The sequence below is a fragment of the Diachasma alloeum genome, unplaced genomic scaffold, assembly GCF_001412515.2.
Source record: "Diachasma alloeum isolate Michigan unplaced genomic scaffold, Dall2.0 Dall_scaffold_00181, whole genome shotgun sequence".
Classification (NCBI taxonomy): Eukaryota; Metazoa; Arthropoda; class Insecta; order Hymenoptera; family Braconidae; genus Diachasma; species Diachasma alloeum.
This window is the reverse complement of record NW_021680347.1, coordinates 950998-966363: the sequence shown is the minus strand read 5'-3', so window position 1 is coordinate 966363 and position 15366 is coordinate 950998. Positions and strand designations below refer to the sequence as shown.

Sequence of the window (15366 nt, the reverse complement as noted above, 5' to 3'; positions counted from 1 at the left end):
GGGGGGGGGGTGTACAGGAGTGGGGATAAAGGCGACTGGCGTCGAAGGAGAGATATAGCGAGGGCAGGCACGTAACCAACCACCACGAACGTTCCACGGACAACTGGCGACTACTCGCACACTCGTTAAAACCTATATATAACGCAATGCATGCGCGCGCACACTCATCATTACTGTATCTCTCATTTGACATGGCCCTCATGTACATGTATATTCCGTTCTCACATTCAGTATATACCACACGTGTCTGCAAAAAGCCAGTGGGTGCTGCATGGCGTCGAGACGCCCCGTCGCTGGCAGACGACACCCTCGTGCACATACAAAGGGTAATACGTTTGGGTCCCATGTACTGTTTCACCCAAATGTACTCAATCTACACGGTTTATGCATATTCTCCCCGGTGTATGCGTGCATTTGGCACAAATACACGAGCATCAACGGGCCAATACGTTTAGTTTAGCGAAGCATTCGGGGTCGGATGCGAATACGATTCCCAGGCAATATGTATCCCAACCCTCCTGCCGTGTGCTATTCCAACCTATTTACAGATCTCTCTCTTGCCAATTCTCTCCCGTTCTGGCTTGTGTGCGAATGAGGTTGTACAAGCCTGAAATCCACTTCACGTGTACCCTGCTACAGCATACATGGGGATTTATGTGTATGTGTGTTTGTGCAGAAAGAAGCCGAGTCCTTGTACAATGGTTGTGTCTAATGTAGCGAGCGCCTGCGCACATACATATCAAATACATTCCCACTCGGCAAAGAGAGCCTTCCTATTCTCAAGCCGATGATGAAGGCAGATAGAGAATGGGAGTGCGACGGGACGGGGGGGCTGGATTGTTGGAACGGGACAAGAGAGAGGCTGAGTGCCAGCCGTCGTTTGGGTACGGCACTGGCGTGCCTCCCAGGCTTAGCATCGATTTCCAGTCCGCCTATGCTATCCAGGCACCCAGAGAGCCGGCTGTACACATTTACCAGGGGCAGCCGTGTATATACACGCACACAGCTCCCTGCGCCAACTGCAGAGCCCAAGAGGACCTTTGGTGCCTTTAAATATTTTCTCTCTTCCGGCTGAATTCTTTTCCAAGCCAGTCGAGGGAGCCCGATGCTACTTTCAGGGGGCTATTCAAGGGCCCATGGGGAGTTGGGGAAAAAAAAATGTTGCCAGCGGGGCCCCTGAATAAGGGTGCAAAATCCAATGCAGTTTACCTCTCTCATGAGCAAAATAGCAGTGGGCAGGCGGAGAGACAGAGAAAATGAGAGAGAGGGAGAGAGATGGATGCGGCGATTTGGTGAGGGGTCGGACGGGACAAGGGGGCGGAGGGGAAGTTGGCGAGGAAGGACGGTTGCGCGAGCACAGAAGCGTGAGTCGCTTGGGAATGGTTTTCAAGCTAAAAACACAGGGAAAGAGAGAGAGACAGACATTGCAATAGGGGTGGGAGATAGCAGAGAAGTGCGCGAGTGGCCTGCCCTCAGACGGTCGCCCGTTTTACTACCTCCACAGCTAAACGCACGAACAAATCGACTCTGCGCGAGAGATACACACACTCTGTGTTCCCGTTTTCGTCAAGGCGTATATCCCACAAGCAAAACCGAACAAGAGAGAGGCCCCGAACCAAATAACTAAGTGAGTGTGAGTGTGATTGCCGATATACCCCGTGGTTTGAAGGTGAGGCGCAGGAGGTGAGGGCTCCAGAGGAGACTACTGCTGCTGCTCTATCACAATTTGTGAAGTTGGTGAGCAATCGCAAGCCGGGGGCATTTTAAATAGGATTCGGTGAGAAAGAGAGGGAGAATATATTTGAGAGAGATAATAATACGTACGAGAGAGAGAGAGAGCAAGAGAGAGTGAGGGAGAGATAAAAAACACGTCGGGTTATTTTTTATGTTATTGCTAACGTTTTGATTCTGTATATCTACGATATATCGCTGTCCAATGCTCGGTCAAGGGGTATATACCGTGTTGTCGTGTCAATTTATCAGTTTATTTAACAATAGTAGATTTTGGTTTTAACACTGTAACGTATTATGAGTGATGTATACTATTTTGGAGTAGAACGGATAAATGTAACGAGTGACATCGACCAACAAGGACAACGTCGAATGAAAAATACGTCTATCTCGGTTACAACTGTAGTCCATCAAAGTCAAATTTCAAAGGAAAGTTGGTAGTAAAAAGTGTCAGTGTGGATTTTTACATATTTCATAAATTGTCAATCCGGGAGAATCATAAAATTGAGGGATAAAAATTTTATCGACCAAAAATAAGAGACTGATATAAGAGCAAACATAAATCCGGCGAGTACGTGGAGAAAGGAGTTTCGTGTCTGCACATTTTATTTTTCAAACGTATAGAAAAATCTTGGAGAGGTTTTTCAACATTGAATTTTGCAAGTCACATATTATTTTTTGAAATTCAACGGGGAGCAAGAAATCTCCTGGAAAGCAACGTGCGAGGAGCGATCGTTCAGCCGAGACCGGTGGCAGTCGCGGCGAGTGACACGGTCGAAATTTTCGTATATAATATACGAGGTGCTTTAGTTGGTTTCCACGCCGTATATATTTATATATACATGTGCATATATGTGTTGAGGGTGCATGTGTAGAGTCACTGCTGGATACGGTTGGTGGGGATAGAGAGAAAGGGAGAGAGAGAGAGGCAGGAGTTAACCGTAGGATCGCGAAGAGGCGGGTATAAAGGCCCCGTGCAGTGCTGCCCCCTATTGGCTCAGACTTTGTGTTTATCCCCACTCTTGTGAGTAGAGGAGAGGGACAACGAGATCGTGTGGTAGGGAGAGAGAGAGGGAGAGAAGAGAGAAACAGTCCATCGAGTAGTACGTAGAGCCCCAGAGGAGAACGGGGTTTCCAAGAGAGTGTGCCGTGTTAGAGCTCGATCGCGCGATTCCCCACCACAGGACGTTTGAAACGTATGAAATTTCGCAAGCACTACTGACGGAGTATATTGCGCCCCACGAGTCACATCGTGATATCGCTCGTGGTGCACGGTTTAAAGCCAACAAAACAATAAAAACGAAGGAAAAATCATTATTTGAAAGGAAATATTTGAAACAATATTAGACATAATATTCAACGATTTTCTTTGTTTATATCGTCATTCGTTCCAAGGGAATTTGTGGGATAAACCGAGCTGAGAGAGTGAAAACCAGTTGCCGAGGAAATACAGTCTCACGTCAATTCACGAGGCATAAAGGAAGCAGCAGTTGATTCTCAACTTTGTGTTTTTTCAATAATAAAAACATACAGTGAAATACGTCGAGAGGAGATTCAAAGAATTGAGTAGTTTACGTTTGAAATTTGAGGGTAAAAAATACAGGAGCGCGCCGCGCACAAACCGCAGACCTGTCTCTCCGTGGATAATCCTCGTATGTCCGCGCTCGTTGTGCCGCCGCCGGCTAAACGAAGGGGATTCAAACCAGACAGAGGGTGAAATAGAATATCTCGCGCCGGGCAGTGTGAGACGCGCGTGCGGAGTGAAGGAGGAGTTGCTAAAAAACAACTCCAACAGTGAGAAACATATATTTGCATTGAAGAGGGAGAAATACAGAGTTTGGATAGCTGCGATAACTCTCAGCAGTGGATATTTTCGAGGACTGAGGGAGGAAGAAAAAGAGGGACAGAGGCTGTAAAAAACGAGTGAGATATAAAACGACGATTTTTCCTCGCAATACGCCATCTCACGGACATAGAAAGAAACATAGTTTATCACAATGGCTTCCGTGAAAGACACGGCGACTTTCTTCACTGAGGGTACAACAAGTCAATTCGAACACGTATTAAAATTGTATCCACAGGCCCTCAGATTACAGGCAGATAGGAAAAAGAAAAAACCCGAGGAGCTTGTCAAATTGGACGACTGGTGAGTCAACACCTATTTCATGATATTTGAAATATAAACTGTTCTCTCTCGCCTTTTTTTCCCTTTTTTTCGTCTTATTCTTCTCAATATACTGCTAGATCGTAACGTCCGGTAGCCACGGGTATATTCACGACAAAACTCCAAGTAACAAACACGATTTAACTCTCCCGGTTTTACTCGTGAAGGGGCCCCTTCTCCAACACGTCGGCAACTGGGTACAATGAACCCCCCCTCAAGTGTGTGTGGCTCGACTGTTTGCCAGCACGTAGCATACTGTGAACGTATATTTGAGCGCACACGCTCCGATCTCCTTAGTTTGCCCCTCATCGACGTTTATTTTTCCCCTTCTCCCGGCTTTTTTCGTTTTGTTTGGTCTCTATTAGCACGTTACTTCCGATTGTCGATGGATCTTTGTGATGAGGTATTTTACGCATGTGTGAAAGAGGTGGCTGAACGGGAGATAAAACTCTTGGGTGGCTCGCGACGGCCCGTGGCACGTGGCAATCGCCTTCTTTTTAACTCGGCTGGGTAAATTCGATGTGTCTGTGATTTTCAAGGAATTTTATTACCCGATTTTTTTGGCGGAATTGGAGGGCAACACCGTGACCTTGGCGTTTAATGACTCCTGTCTAAGAGACTGGGGAGCATTATATTCCAGGCATTTTCATGCTAAACTGCTGGGTAGGGGCATTTAAATCGCTTACTTTTACGCCGAGATTTAATATCTCGTTAGGGAGGATCAATGCAAATTCAGTTGAGAGGCGAGGTGGAATATTTATCTTGATCAAATTCATTTTTTTCAATTAACAGAGGTGCTCATCGGCTTTGTTTCACTCTTCGTCTCGGTTACTATTTCCGGGTGAAGGAGACTGGAATATTTTTAAATGAGATGAAATGAGAGTTTTCAATGTAGAGGGATGAAATTTATTCTTCCACGTCGCGACTTGTCAATTGAACTAAAATCTCATTAAATTCAGTCTCGAATGATTCTCATCAATCACCGAAAATTTAATGAAAATTATTGCAGAAAGCATTGGAATCACTACAAATTTTTCAACAAAAACACGGTGAATTGAATTGCCCGAGTGGTAACCTATGTCGATGGGGCTCGACAAATTCATTCGTCGTTTAATAACCCTCGTTAATTATCCGCATTACAGTTCGTACATGGCCGATTCCATGAATGATAAATGAGGGAATACCCTGAGAGCGCCAACCGCATATGATGACTCATTGTATTTATGTTTAATTTATTGCTCAGTCTTTTTGAATTCCCTCTCTCATTGAATAACACGTAATCACTTTGTGAATTTTTATCGGCATTCGGTGTGTAATCCATTGAAAATTCGTTGATTCTCATTATCGTGTATCTCATTGTTTGCCACTCAAAATGATTAACGATTCTGGATTATTTGGCCAATCGTTGAGCCTGATGAGCATAAAAATTGTATTGATCGGTAACCTGATGGTTGGTGTGTGTATGCTGGGAATAGATATTGACTGAGGCAGAGGAGAACTGGCGCTTGTCTCGCGTCCGTAACGCCCTGACATTTATGAAACGCTTCGCCGTGTGGTATAGTGCCAGAGAGCCAGGGCTCGTACTGTCTGTCGTGTTACAGACAACGACTAGAGCCGCCACTTTTTCCTCGTCCAAACTCCTTCGGGGCTGAGCCAACTAATGCCATGAGGGGCTTTTCGAAATCACACGCGCCGACAACTTATTGCGCACCTGTGTGCCACTTTTCTCTTTCTACCTATTTCATTTCAAATTTTTAGAATAAATTGAAATATTTACCTATCTCATCTCCTCCCCCAATTATCAGCTCATGTTTATTGCGAAGGGAGAGAACTCGATGTGGCATTTTGTGCGTGTTTCCTCGGTAGATTTCCCTCCCCCCTCCCCGGGTTATTTTCCCACAGCGAGAATCGTCACTGCCAAGCAGATTTTATAAAAGCGCTCCGCGCACGATTGTGTCAAGGCTGTTTTTGTTGGAGCGCGGTTGCGTGCCGAGAGCGCCTCTCAAAATGGACGCGAGCGCTGCCGCGTCAGCCGTGCTGAAACTGTATTTCCCCACAGTAGAGAATATTCAATGAATAATCCACTGGACTTTATTATCACTAGGATTTTCCAGTTACATATATATCGATGAATTTTTCCAGATACATTTTCTCCACTTTATTTTCTGTCCCCCGTTGTTTCACGGCTGATTTGATACCTTTGACCCCGGGTCTGACTATTCTGCTTTGGAGTCAATTAAATTTTCCGCTTGATTGAGGCATTTACTTTTTCATCGAGCATTGAATGCCATTTGTGGTTTTCGGAGATGAATAACCAAGAGGAAATGATTTAAATTTCCCTCATTCAAATGCTTGCGTCATAGTGCGGTATATACCGAGACACTCGCAATTGTGGGTTCAAATTCGTGATCTCCAGTACGTCACGCTTTTTCGATTTCAGTCCTTGATCCCCGTGACCTTGGTAAAGACGTTTGTTTTACCGGATTTTTCATTTATTCTCCAACAGGTACCAAAATGAATTGCCTAAGACAATCAAGTCACGTGGAAAGGACGCCCATCTCATTCACGAGGAGCTTGTGCAGACGATGAAATGGAAACAGACCGTAAGTATGACATAATCACAATGAAATCGTTGAACAGGACGTCTGTCCGTTGAAAATAGCATTGTCAAATTCATAATTGAATTGAACGTTCCTTGTTCCAGCGTGGAAAGTTCTATCCCCAGTTGAACTACTTGGTAAAAGTAAATACACCCCGTGCAGTGATGGCTGAAACGAAGAAGGCATTCAAAAAATTACCAAATTTGGAACAAGCTATAACAGCACTGTCGAATCTCAAAGGTGTGGGTACAACAATGGCATCGGCACTGTTGGCAGCGGCATCACCCGAGAACGCACCATTCATGGCTGATGAGTGTCTTATGGCGATACCCGAGATCGAGGGAATTGACTATACGACCAAGGAGTACCTCAATTTTGTTCAACACATTCAGAATACAGTCGAGAGGCTCAACAAACAGAGTGAGTTTGAGTGCTTAATTCCCATTTATTCCCCCCTTTTCACTCAATTGTTTAATCGAAGATCGAATAAGTGCAAAGCCATTGAGTCAGTCTTCGTTAATTGAGCCAATTTCCAAATAAAGAAGGAAGGATAACTCTTGTAAAATGTGTGAACTGAGGGCAAGAGAAACTTGCTGGATTTAAAAAATTCAATGAATTCACCTATTTTGTTGATTGACAAATTTACCCATTTGTTTTTTTTTTTGTTCCAGCGACAAATGGAAAATCCTGGAGTCCTCACAGAGTTGAGCTGGCCCTGTGGACTCACTACGTTGCGTCAGAATTGAAGCCAGAATTGCTGGAAGGCATTCCAGGAGCAACAGAAAATGGAAATACTCATGCATCGAGCAATGGTGAAGCAACAGAGCCATCGGACGACAGCAATTCAGAGGTAGCTGTTGTCAACGGCAAGGAGCCAACAACAATAAATCCAGCAGCTATAGATGAGAACAGCACTACAACATCATTCACTGAGGATTCACTTGACAAACCACCAACACCAATAACAGCCGCTGTACCAAGTGAAGATACTAATGATTCAATTGCAACTAACGAGAATGAGGACTGTAGCAATACACCAAGAGCGACTGACAGTGAGGATACGGAGGACTCGCAGGACGCACAGGAGCCACCAGCCAAGAAAACTAAGAAGTGACCCCAGGGCCATAATACTATTAAACATCCTGTCCATAGCCTCGTGTCGGCCGCTAATATGACACCCATCACGGCAAGACGCTTCTAATCTGTGTTTTTAAAATCCACTCGAAGTAACAGAAAAATAAGCAAACTGAATAATTTGAAATAATTTCGATTATTATCCACTTAACTCCCGCCTCTTTATCATCACCAACATCCCTCAGAGTTGTGGAAATTACGTATAGGTCTTTGGTAGTATTTAATTATACTCGTTTACATTTTCTGCGTGTCGACAGTATTCGTCGACTCTTTAGACATCGCGATAAAAAAAATTACATGGACTTTCTTTTCCTCCTCCTTAGCTCGAGAATTTAGTTTACTATCGCTTATTATTTTCATCAGGTGTTTGGTGGAATGATGGAACTATGTAGGTAATTTTGTATATTGAATTTTATTTTCATGCATTTAAAGGACGCTTCGAAAATTGACTCTGATCCTGTTGAGATTTCGAGTATAAATTTACTAGGGAGTAATTGAGTCATTTGATGCAGAGTCTTGAGGGAAACTGGTTGATTTAATAATTATCGAGAGCGTTTAATTTATCATTTCTATTAATTCTTCTACTTTGAATGTAAAAGATGATAATCGAGTGACGAAGAGATTGTAGTGACAAAAAGTAATCGAAAATGAAAAAAATTATGAAGAAAATTACTAGATGATGAATGGAAATTATAATAATAATAATGCACCAACCCGTGACCAGGCACGACGGCGGTAAGCTGATTATGATGATAAAATAATAATATTAATGATTAATAATAATTATAATTGTAATACCGAAATCATTACCATAATTTATATACCTTACACGATGAAGTAAAAAACCAATAAATGAAAGAAAAAAAATAAAACTACATGTCGTGATGCATGGAGTTAAACCAAATACCTTGTAAGTAAAACATTAGAAAATGAATGAAAAAGTAATTAATTCCAAGGGAGTAAACAAATTAGCGAAAATGTCCATCAAAAATTTGATGTGAAATGAAGAAAACAAATCCATTTACACACACATACATACAGACACACACACATTACAGACGATGTCAAGATTTTTCTGTACAGGGATTTAACTAGTATTTTTGCATAATAATTGAATGAGAAAACGTGAAAAATACGAGAGGTATAAAAACGAAAAAAAATCACATAACTCAGAAGAAAAAGACAACAAAAAAACGGGAGTAAGAATTGTAGGAGTGTGTTTCAACCGAATCTACAAGTGACGCATGTATGATTTGTTTTTTTTTCGCGCAAATGACGAGTGACTGAACAATTATTATTCCTTTCTTTCCCTTGAACAAACTAAAAATAAATAAGTAATGCTTCGCCATTAACGATCATGCGACAATTGTTTTTCTGTTATTACAAACGTAATAATACCTAAACATAAACTACATAGATTGTGATTTAGATGAAGAGAACTCCATTTGTAAGGGCAGACTATTTCGAATTAAAGAGGCCATTCTCTGCGCACTGTCTAATGACATTAAATAAAACTTGAAAAAAAAACTTACAATTTTTCAATACTTCAGGAAAGTCCCTTTACTTCAATGTACTTTAATATTCATACGTCATTTTATTATACTATTCACACTGAGATTAGCGTGGAAAGCGCAATTTTAGTTTTTTAATTCATACAAATCTTTAGAATCACTTGAATTCCCTGAATCGAAAACAATTGCATTATTAACTCGCGGAGAACTGAACATTCCACAATGATTAACATTTCAATTGAGAGAAATAGTCGATCGGGCATTGGATACACACAGCCCCCCACCCATTCCCCCCGCCCCCCTCCCCTTCCAGAGGTGTACGCACGTCTCCGAGAGTCGATGGCATCGATCCACGAGGGCTTGAACAATTATTACTCCATTTCTTTTGCTCTTATCGTCATAACTTCACTCAGACGGAAGTTATGAAGGTGGATGGGAAACGTCGTTTATTTCCGGTATTGATTGGCGCGGAAACGTCGGGAGGCGAACTTCGTACTCTTCTTTTTTCCCCTGTCATCTTTCAAATTTCCCCCTCCCCCCTCTCTGTTTTATGATTACCAGAGCACTGATTACAAAGACACGCAATTTGCAAAAGCTTCACTCTTTCATCATGGTAATTAAACAAAAACGACATCTCGACAATTACCGAAATGGCATTATATCATTATTATCATTAATGAATATGAATATTTCAAATGCGCGACATTTCACGCAGAAGAAGGATGAAGAAAAATATGAAACCTGAGGGTGGTTATGGGCTCGTTTCAGGGCGTGAACGTTTTTATAAACGTTAATGTAGCGATTAGGAGAATGAGGAAATATAGTGTAATAATAAAAAAAAACAAAAATGTGCGGAGCACTGCCACGGAACGACTTGCCTGACGACATCCCCCTGGGTTGGATATATGCATAAATAAACGTGATACGTGATATATACACAACTAAATTCATGTGCTTGCGGTAAAATGCAGAGAGAAAAAAAACATTGAAGAAGGAAATGACAAATGTTTAGATGTTAAGTAAAAATCGTATTGTCGATTTTTAAACTGATGGAATAGAGTGAATGAGTATAAAACAAAAATAAATTAATAAATATATTATAAATAAATAAAGAACAAGACTTCTCATATTGTACCTCGTATTAGAATCCTGGAACAATTTATATATATAAAAGTAACGATTAAAAAAAAAAATACAAAACATTATCCTAGCGCTGGATACTATAAATTTAGATATTTCACTTATGGCCTTAAAATGCAGTTACGAGGAAAATGGAAAATAAGCAAGACGCAAGAACTACCGATTCATTAAAAACACTAGTTTGTTTTTTTTTTCATTAGTTATTTAACGAGTATCATTACTGGTTGTTCGAACGTAAGTAATAAAAACAAGAAGATATTAATTGTAAAGAGCGTAACGATGAGAAAAATGGATAATGGGTATGAGAGAGTTGAATGAATGTATGGGATTCGTGTGAATCGATGAAGAAACATCTCCGTAATAGTATCCGCTCGTAGTGTCGTTTAGTGCGCTGATTGCGGGGCGTGATATACCGATGAATATATACGATACACACAAGAAATATACTGCATAATAAGAGAGAATGCAAGGATAACGACGTTACTACCAATGTTGAGCGAATGAAAAAAACAAAAATAATCCAAGTAGAACCTACACACTTTGCGTTATTAAAATAATACTGAGGCATGGGGTGTCACGGCGGTTGTCCATTTGGCGTTATAATGAACAAAAAAACAATGACTAGAAAATAATAATGATTGTAATTACTGGAGTGACGTATTAATTGTAGCGAAGGATTATTTAAAAAATAAAAACTACACGGTGAATCTCAAGCATTCCGCATATCTATTAATAACACCAAAATAAACCTACCTCAATGAGATCGTGAAATGTAAACAAAGCGGCGGTGCAATGACCCAATAATATCTGGAGCAGCCAGTTGGAGGGAGAGGGGGAGGGGAGGGGGAGACGGGTGGTGTAACGAGTGAGACAGAACGAAACGTGAGTGTTTCCCAGTCGTCGTCTAGGCGTTCAAATTGGGTATGTATAGGTAAAGGTCTCGGACGCATGGGATTCCCCGGCATTCCATCCAGACAAATGAGAGAGATGAGGAGGTATTAGACGAGGAGAAAATCATCGGAGGACAGTGTTGCAAAATACGAGCGAGTCCAGAACCGAGTGAGATAAAGAAACTAAACACTGAATGTCGTGTGGGGGGAGTTAAAAGGGAAATGATGATGAGAAGAAAGGGGACAGAGGAACAAGAATAAAAGAAAGAAAGAGAGAGAGAGAGGGGGGGAGAGAGTGAGAGGGAAATCAATGTACTGCAACGAGTGCGGCGTCGATGGCCGAAAGGAGAGTGAAAAGTGTAGATGAAGAAAAGAGAGTGAAGAAGAGAGAGAGAAAGAGATTTTGCCGACAGGTTGTGTGATACGACGAGTTACGTCACAGACGGAACAACTGGTTGCCAACGATGAAGAGGTGTTGGGGGGGTGTTGGGGTGCTCTCAGTGGGGAATTCCGGAGATTGCGGGGGAGGAGGGGGACACGGAATCAGAGGACGAGAGAGCAGAGACAAAGATGGAGCGCGCGCACAGTCAACTGTAGGTTTGGATGGGCTGCGAAGGGAGGCATCGAGTTTGCTAGCGAAGGGGGTGAAAGAGGGGGAGCGGACGAACAGAGGCGCCGGATGATATATACAAAACACAAGGTCACGAGTAAGGCTTGCCATGTATGTGTGGTATTGCATCCGTGTAGGCTTTCGTATCTGTAAACACACTGAGTGACGTAGCACGTGCGACTTTACCACGAACTGGGCGGGGGCGTCGACACCCCAGTGCCCTTCATCTCTCTTTCCGTATCTGACCTACTGAAAGTACATGCGTGTCCCAGTGTATGTCTACGCGCATCCACATTCATTCCGTCAGTCGTCAATTTCCGGATTTTATTCACAATTTTTTTCATACGTTTATGTTTAACGGGACTTTTCGCCGGAATTTTTATCATCAGTGTATGGCCGGTGGGGTGTTGGAGGCGGTGGCTAGTGCGAGCATGAATCCCACCGTGGATTCTTCACCCCTCGTTTGATGGAGAGAATCCAGTGGTCTGTGAGCTTGCGCTGCTTCGTACTCGGTGTTTATAATTTTCCTGGGAAAAAAAAGACGGGGGGAAGTCCTTCCTGCCCTCTGATGACGACGAGAGGATAGTCTCCCTCAAGGGGTCAGGAGAACTGTTTCTCTCCCTCGGTCATTGTTTGTGGATACACAAGCAGGAAAAGACCCTGCGGGGCTGTACACCGGGGGACAGCTCCTCCACTCGTGTTACCAAGGCAGCAGCTGCCTACCGTAGTTATATCGTCTTCTCTGTTGGCTGGCCTTCTATTCTGTTCTGTATATACAGGACGAAAGCCCTCGGTATATAACCCCCTGACGCTGTGACGAGGGTAGCTTGGGCTCATCGTCGATGCCAGTGGCGTTCGTTCCATGCTTTTCCAACTGACCTGCACGCCAACTCCCGCTGGGAGATTATTTTTATTCTGACCCAGCTTCGTCCCCACGTTTTGTTTCAATTCTCTTCCACTTTGCTCAAATGTTTCAATGAAAAGAGGGGAAAAATTGATGATTCAACGGTGATAACAATTCTTTTAATGCAGTAGACGGGGAGGTAGCTTGAATGAAGAGGAAAAAAAATTTTTCTAGTGAATTATAGAGGCGAGTTGGAGGGCGAGCCTCGCCAGTTGGATCGTTATTTTCCCGCGGCACAACTCCCGGTGGCCGATCAATAGCAACATGCATTATCGATGCCCAGCGGAGCTGCACGCCTCTCCTGTCCATCGTCCGTTTCATATTTTGCTGTCTATTTTTCCATATTTATCCTCGGTTATTGCGTTTTATATCTCAGGTATAGATCTCGGTAGGCCAGGCCCTGAAAATTCATGGACTATAGCTTCACTTGGGAATTGGTAATGGAGCTTCGGTCGATGGGACCAGAGGCAGCTGGGGCTCTTGCAGGTTACAGAACAGGTGCGTCAGAAATAGCAATGCCTCGGACTCATCCAACGATTTCAACGTTCATACACCTGCCATTTAACGCAACTTCATTCCCTCTGAGGTCAGTAAAAAAGTTGAACCCACGTCATTCCCACCTAAAAAAGTATTTTCCATCGAGCAATATCAGAATGCGGAAAACTTTGACCCCAGAAAAAAAACTCATAAATTTCCTCGCACAGCCGACAGAAACAATTGTCAAAATACAAAAAAAATTGCAAGCGTCACGTACAATTCCTCTTACGTCCAATCTTTCTTAAGGGGGGACCAGCGTGAAATTTGAAAGTCTTCGGTTGATGAAAACTAAGAATACGTCAGGCGTAAAGGTCGTTTTTCGTATGTTTGGCTTTAAAATGCTCCTCGCATGACAATTTTTATCCGATTTAAACTGTTTTCTTTTCAAAATGTTTGTTAGATTACATAGAATAAACCTAGGTATTTTTTTTTTAAATATCTTAATTAGATCATGGAAAAATTGATTTTTTTTATTTCCCCTTTTTTTTCTTTTTTTCATTTTTACTCGTTTTTTTTTGTTTTTCTGAATAAAATTATTATTCTGAGTTGTTGAATATTAAAATAGTACCATAACAGGTGTTCAGAATAATGATTTTTACACGGTATAAAAAAAGGAAAAAAATGCATAAATTGAAAAATAGTCATTTTCGTCACAAGGGCGAAAAAAAAATTTCTGACGAGTGTGAAGGTTGCAGACTCAAGCGAAGCCGTGGAATGCAATCACGCGAGTCAGAAAAGTTGTTTTCAGCCGAATGACGAACATCATTTTTTGTCATTCCGGCCGTGAGGCAGCGCTTCACGGACGCTCCGCGTCCGTGAATCTCTGCCTACGGCCGTCATAACAAAAAATACTGTTCGTCATACGGCCAAAAAAAACTTTTCTAGGTCATATGATTGCAGCCCGAGCCGAAGGCTCGGGCTGCAAACTCATATTCGCCAGAAAAGTTTTTTTCGGCCTAGTGACGAAATATACTATTTTGGCCGTATGACGAACAGTATTTTTTGTTATGACGGCCGTAGGCCCTCGCCTTTGGCTCGGGCTGCAAACTCATATTCGCCAGAAAAGTTTTTTTCGGCCTAATGACAAAACATACTATTTCTTCCCAATGTCACTGTCCGTAAAACGTCATTTTGAACGTCATTTTCTTATGATCTAATTGAGATAATCGAAAAAAATACCTAGTTTTATTCTATGGAATCTAACACACATTTTGAAAAGAAAAAAAGGTTGAATCGGATAAAAATTGTCATGCGAAGAGCATTTCCACGCCAAAAACGACTAACGACGTTTTCGCCCGACGTACGGGGTAAAATGAGTTGGTACGAAATTTTTCCTAGTTTTTTAGGTAACCCATGATACATCGAAACTTGGTCAATAGTTATTTCCATCAATCGAAGACTTTCAAATTTCACCCTGGTCCCCCCACACGGAGAGAAATATTCAATATTCAATAAAAATGACGTATCTTTTCTGTAATTCCGAAGCACAATGTGGTTGTAGGAAATTTTACGGAACAGTTACAGAATTTTTACCTAAAATCACGGAATTTTTCCAGAGCGTTCCGTAATTTTTACCCGAGTCTCCTGTGAAAAATTACGATACCGTCACTTAAATTTTCTGAGTCGACTCCGTAATCGTTGAGCGAACTGAGTTCCGTAATTTTTACTGAACACTTCTCTCCGCGCATAATAAAAATACCTCGACAGAAAACAAAACCAAACGCACTCGAGGAAAGTGAAAAATACCCGTATGTGTCTCACCGTGACGTAAAACCCATCATCGTCACGTTGTATATTGTTCACCGTGGACACGTGATACTGACAGCTATCAAAAGCGACAAGAGGCTCGTTTGATGGATCCGAGAGGGGAAAACGACAGGAGAATGAGGAAAAAAAACCACTCGAAAAAAACGAGCGAGCCAAAGGTATGCGTTGCTGCTCGATTAAAAAAAAATTATATACGCTTGTCTCTCTGTGTCACGTGTCGGCTGGTATAAACGGATCAGTATCCCACTAATACATTAGCACAAAGGCGGTGAGACGGTGTTACCCAGAGTCAAACTCTTGATACACATATACACGCATTCGTGGTTTCGAAGGATAGCAGCGGAAAGGCGGGAAAGGGGTGGATTGAGCCGGGGGGGG

General features: G+C 42.3%; 1 protein-coding gene across 1 annotated transcript; it reads left to right on the top strand.

The window, feature by feature from the left end:
* Positions 1-1492: 1492 nt before the first annotated feature.
* Positions 1493-10993, top strand: LOC107046253. Its single transcript, XM_015268838.1, has 4 exons — positions 1493-3877; positions 6402-6498; positions 6600-6915; positions 7167-10993. The coding sequence occupies exons 1-4, from the start codon at positions 3729-3731 to the stop codon at positions 7607-7609; spliced, it is 1005 nt and encodes a 334-aa protein (XP_015124324.1). The 5' UTR covers positions 1493-3728; the 3' UTR covers positions 7610-10993.
* The last annotated feature ends 4373 nt before the right edge of the window (positions 10994-15366 follow it).